At 41.6% G+C, this 5,442-nt stretch overlaps 1 protein-coding gene across 1 annotated transcript in view; it reads right to left on the bottom strand.

Moving 5' to 3' along the window:
• Nucleotides 1-322: 322 nt before the first annotated feature.
• Nucleotides 323-5,442, bottom strand: part of Higd1c (HIG1 hypoxia inducible domain family member 1C) — a 20,044-nt gene continuing 14,924 nt past the window's right edge. Inside the window, exon 3 of the mRNA XM_004637817.1 lies at nt 323-387. Coding sequence (XP_004637874.1) covers nt 323-387 — 65 coding nt within the window. The remainder of the gene's footprint in view (nt 388-5,442) is intronic.

Below are 5,442 nucleotides of genomic sequence, written 5' to 3'. Positions count from 1 at the left end.
GAGAGAGAGAGAGAGAGAGAGAGAGAGAGAGAGAGAGAGAGAGAGAGAGATCACAAAAAGAGAGCAACTCTACAGCTCAGAGGACCAAAGTGCCTGCTTAGGCAAGCGTGCAGGGACCACATGCCACAACAGCCCTGCCTCCAGGGTGGGCTGAGCTGCCCACAAAACAAACAAAAGAAAACAACAAGGACATTTTATTTCTGAGTATGCAAAGAATTCTGTCTGATACATTTGCAGCATATTTGCTACATAATGACAATTCATTCTTCAAACTTAATAGTTTTCAGAAGCCTCTTGTCTTTCTTGCTTCTAGAACATAGCTTCATTTTTTGGACACATCGAAGAATCGAGGTCTAATATAATCCTTATACATAGAATAGAGAACACCTAGAAAGAGAAAGATGTGCATCAGTAGACTGTCCATTGGATATAAACAGTGAATTTTTTCCCACTTGCTTTTTTTTTTTTTTTTTTTTGCAGTACCAGGGATTGAACTCAGGATCTTGCACCTGCCAGGCAAGCACTTATTCTACTGAGCTATCTCCCAGCCTCTCCCACTTGCATTTTTCTGGAATTAGTCCATAATTTAAAAAGTGGAGAAACAAAGAGGAGCCTTCTCTTACTATGTTTTGATTTGGACCCTTCAGGTGGCCCCCAAAGTAAGTAAATCAACAAAAAAATCCCCTCAGTAGTCCTGTAAGACCAGAGTCACTCTGAATTGATGCTGTTACCATCCTGAAGTTTGAGGTTTACAGTCTTGGTAAAATGTTAGGAAAGTAGGTTACAAACAACAGTCATATCAATTCAGCAAACATTTATTCAATGTCTCTTTGTGCTTAGTATCAGGAAAATGAAAGTGAATGGATCTAATCCCCCTTCTGGGAATTCACAGACTAGCGGGTAAATTAGCTGCGAGTTTAGGCAGATGCTGTCTGTGGCTTCCACAAAGTCCTAGGGCAAAGCTGAGAGAGGAGCAGCCAGGGGCATGAGCTGAAAACGGCGGAGGTGCTTCCATGTTAGTAAATGGAGCCAGATTTAAACCATGACAGATTTAAACCATGACTGATAGATACCCACTTCCTGTGCCCACTCCATCGCAGAGATCAAAGCAGCAGCGAGCTATCAATGTCTCAGCCAGGTCCTTTACTTTTCTTCTGAGTTCTGAGACTTATATTTCCATAGAGTGCACAGAGGATGAAAGGTTATTAAGTTGCTCTCAAATCTCCAAGTCATGGCAAACTGAGGCAGAAGTCTGAACAATTTCCTAATTAAAAAGTGTTGTATGGGTTGGTGAGATGGCTCAGTGGTCTAAAGCACCTACTTAGAACAAGCTTAGCAAAGCACAGGGACCGCGGTTCAATCCCCCAGCACCACATGCCAGCCAGCCTCGCCCCCTGGTGGGCTGAGCTGGCCACACACACACACACACACACACACATAAATAAATGTTAAAAAAAAGTGTTGTAGCTAAAGTTATGTCTAAAATTCAAGCCCAAAATTTTAAAAATTTGAATTATTGTAGTATTGATGAAAATAGCATTCTCAGATTTACAGAGAAGTCTGGGTCTTATTATCCTATTATCTGGCTTATTAGACACAGATAATTCTTTCTCCTTGTCTCTCTTAATTGTTGTTTCCTGAAGTAATAATCTCTGCTTTTTTCTTTAATTGTTCATTTATTTATTTATTTATTTATTTATTTATTTATTTATTTGGTACAGGGTCTCACTATGCAGCTCAGACTCCCGGTGGTCCTCCTGTCTCAGCCTCCCCAGTGCTTGTCTCATTCATAACTGTTGCTTTTCTGGTAAGCAAGTTAGATTTCCTTCTGAGTGTGAGGTCCATATATTTATTACTGTATCTATGGCATTTCTATATCACATATGTAGGTAATATCCAGACTTTTAATTGTACATAAATAATATGCTAAGTATGCACTAAAGTGTCAATTAATTTTTTGTTGTTTTTGAGACAGGGTCCTGCTATATATTTCAAGTGGGTCCTTTTTTTTTTGTATTTTAGGGAAGGGTCTACAGGTGTTCAGGGTCTTACTGCTAGATTGGATTCATAGTGATCTGCCTGTTTACAGCCTCCCAAGAGCTGGGATTACAGGCACGCGCCACCACGCTCAGTCTTCTTGTGGGTCTTGAACTCAAGGCAATCCTCTTGCTTCAGCCTTCCAAGTTCTGGGCTTATAGGTGTTACCATAACCCCCCTGGAGTGCACATTAATTTTTAAACAATAAAATATACCATGATCAACATATATATATATATATACATATATATATATATAACTTTTTTCTTATATTTATTTTGTTTTGCTAGTTTTGCTGACCTTGCATTTCTGTTCTCAGACAATCCTTCTGTCTCAGCCTCCAAAGTAGCTTGAACTACAGGTCTGGGGAACTGTGCCTGGCTAGCTTTTTTATTTTCACGGCAGAATAATTTGGAGACATCTTCTATGGATATTTCTTTCTTTTTTTTTTCTGCATTTAGGATAGCGTCTACAGGGTCTACAGGGCCTACAGGGTCTACAGGGTCTACAGGGCCTACAGGGCCTACAGGGTCTATAGGGCCTACATGGTCTTCAGGGTCTACAGGGCCTACAAGATCTACAGAGTCTACAGGGTCTACAGGGTCTACAGGGTCTCACTACATAGATCGGATTCATAGTAATTCACCTGTTTTCAGCCTCCCAAGTGCTGGATTATAGGCAGGCAACACCATGCCCAGTCGCAAATGCCATCTCAGTGCACCCCATGGGTGGGGCCAGTACAGCAGGGTGGGGAGTGAACCCTGGCCACTGCACTCTGCCTAAGCAGGCACTTTAGTCTGCTGAGCTATCAGGCTGGCCCTTCCAAGGGTATTTCAATTAGTATAGAATAAAATTAAGACTTAGGGCTGGAGATTTCCTATGTAGTCATGAATAAGTGATTTTTCCCTTTTATTTATTTATTTCTTTAAAAATCTTATTTATTTATTTATTTATTTAGTGTGTGTGGCCAGCTCAGCCCACCTGGGGGCGGGGCTGGCTGGCCTGCGGTGCTGGGGGATTGAACTGCGGTCCCTGCGCTTTGCTGAGCTTGTTCTAAGTAAGTGCTTTAGACCAATGAGCCATCTCACCAGCCCCGATTTTTCCCTTTTAAACTTCATTTACTTTATCTATAACATGGTATAAATTCAGTTGTATTAGAGGATAGATTTGTGTTGTGCAATAAAGACTTGGTATGGACCGGGGATATAGCTCAGTGGTAAAGTACTTGCCCAGCACCCATGAGGTCCTGGGTTCAAACCATAGTCTCACAATGAAGTGACTAAATAAGTCCCTGTTCTTTCCCTTGGGCGGGTTTATTTATTTATTTTTAATGTATTTAGTACAGGGTCTACATTACATAGGTTGGACTCACAGTGATCCTTCTGTTTACAGCTACTACACCCAGTCTTCGCCTGGGTGCTTTTAAAAAGTACAGAATTTCCAGTGTGATAGCAGTGTCTGTGTTACTCCCGAGCATCAGGGTCATGCCAGAGTGTGTGCTGGTGAAGGTGATGCTAGCATCTGAAGTACGGGCGGTGTTGTCAGGTCCATATTCTTAAACTTGTGGAATCTGATGATGCAGCCCCAAGTAGTGTCAATATTGAATGATATGCCAACCTCAGGTGAGGTCAAAATAGCTATTTATTTAAATTAAATGAGAAAATCATATAAAGCAGTTAGAGTGACTGCACATCAGAAGTATTTGTTAAACACTAGCTATTCTTGTTTTGTCTAATAAATGCTCAGCCTCCCACCAAAGCTGCTCTTTGACCTTCATTCTCTGCATGAGCGAAAAGCAAAACCTTCCATCCAAATAGCTGGGGTCCATATTTGATCCCTCTTCCTTCCTTTCCCCAGTCATTTGGTGACCAAATCCTCAGCATTTCTGGAATTCATCTCTTCTCTACTTCTAGTTCCACTGCTTAGTTCAGATCTAATTAAATTTATGGAGAATTAGATTCCAAATTGACACTGAGTCCCACTTGGGTAGAACTAGTATGATGTGCGAGTGAAACAAGGATCTATAAAATCAGGTCGTCAGTGAGGTTTTGCATAGACAAACTCAGCCTGATAAAATTTTCCTACCGGAGTAAGGGCTATTATAATAAAAACAAATGGTTGCCTTTAGGCTCAATAGGAATCAGCCTTACTCAAAGATGGATAAAGACGTTGTAGCATCTTTTAGGAGAGAATTGTGCTTACAAAGGGATGGCTTGTTTTGCTCTTGTTTATTTGAAAGCTAAATGTGGCTAAAAAAGGATACCAAGTGGATAGCGGCTGGAAGGTGGTCTGTGCTATGTCAGCTGAGCTAAGCTGCAGTTGCGCTTTCCAGCATTCTTATCCTTTTATTCCCAGTCAGTGCACAAGAGGCATTTTAATGGGACTTAGGAGGCAGAAGTCAAGCGCTGGCCAAATTCTTTTTTATGCTTGGAGGCACACTGCAGCACAGTTTTGTGTATCTGTTAAGCCCATCTGGTTGGCACGGGGCAGTAATCAAGAGCTCCTGGGGCTCCTGCTGAATTGCCTTCTTCATTTTCTCTGATGTGTCATGTTTTCGATTTAGAAGGAAGGACATTGTCTTTCTCTGTACATCACTCTCATCAGTGAATGCAGAGGCAGGGAGATGGTTTGAAGAGCACCAGAGGCTTCCTCTGCCCATGGACACCACAGAGGAGGTACTGCGAAGGCCTCTCTTCCCACCGTGGTTAGAGTTTCCTAGAGAACCTCAGCGCGGCACGTGCTCTTCCTCAGGCCCCCAAGCATTTAACAGATGAAGAGTCTGAGGAGCCAGGAAACAAAGTGTGGCAGGAGAGGAGAGCCAGGAAAAGGGCCAGCGGAGTTACAGGTTACCACAGACTCATGAGCTCAGCCAGTATGCTGGCGGCTGGGCTTGCTGCTACAAGGAGGACATAGGTTCAACAATATTCCTGTGTATGGGCAAAAACACTGAAGGACCATATTTATAACAAATTGTGTAACAAGCTATTTTGGTTTCTGTTCTATGGAAAGTGTAAAGCATCCTGACAAAGGTTTTTGTTTTGTTTTTTAATCTTTTTGAGACAGGGTCTTGCTATGCAGTTCAGGCTGGTCTTGAGCTCACTTTGTTGCCTGGGTTGGCTTCACATCTGCTTCAGCCTCTCAAGTGCTGGGATTACAGGCATGTGCCATCATGCCTGGTTCAACAAAGGGTTTTTAATGTATTTTTTTTTTAACCATGCTATTGATTGTTAGATGAAATAGTCTGATCATGACTAAATAAGTATATATTTTTATTTTATTTTGTTTTTCGGTTTTTTATTTTTTTATTTTATTTATTTATTTATTTTGTATTTTAGGGAAGGGTCTACAGGGTGTTCAGGGTCTCACTACTAGATTACAGGCATGTGCCATCATGCCTGGTTCAAC

Source organism: Octodon degus, unplaced genomic scaffold, assembly GCF_000260255.1.
Source record: "Octodon degus isolate 3935 unplaced genomic scaffold, OctDeg1.0 scaffold00093, whole genome shotgun sequence".
Taxonomy (NCBI): Eukaryota; Metazoa; Chordata; class Mammalia; order Rodentia; family Octodontidae; genus Octodon; species Octodon degus.
Note: the sequence above shows the minus strand (reverse complement) of the source record. Positions and strands in the feature narration are given on the sequence as shown.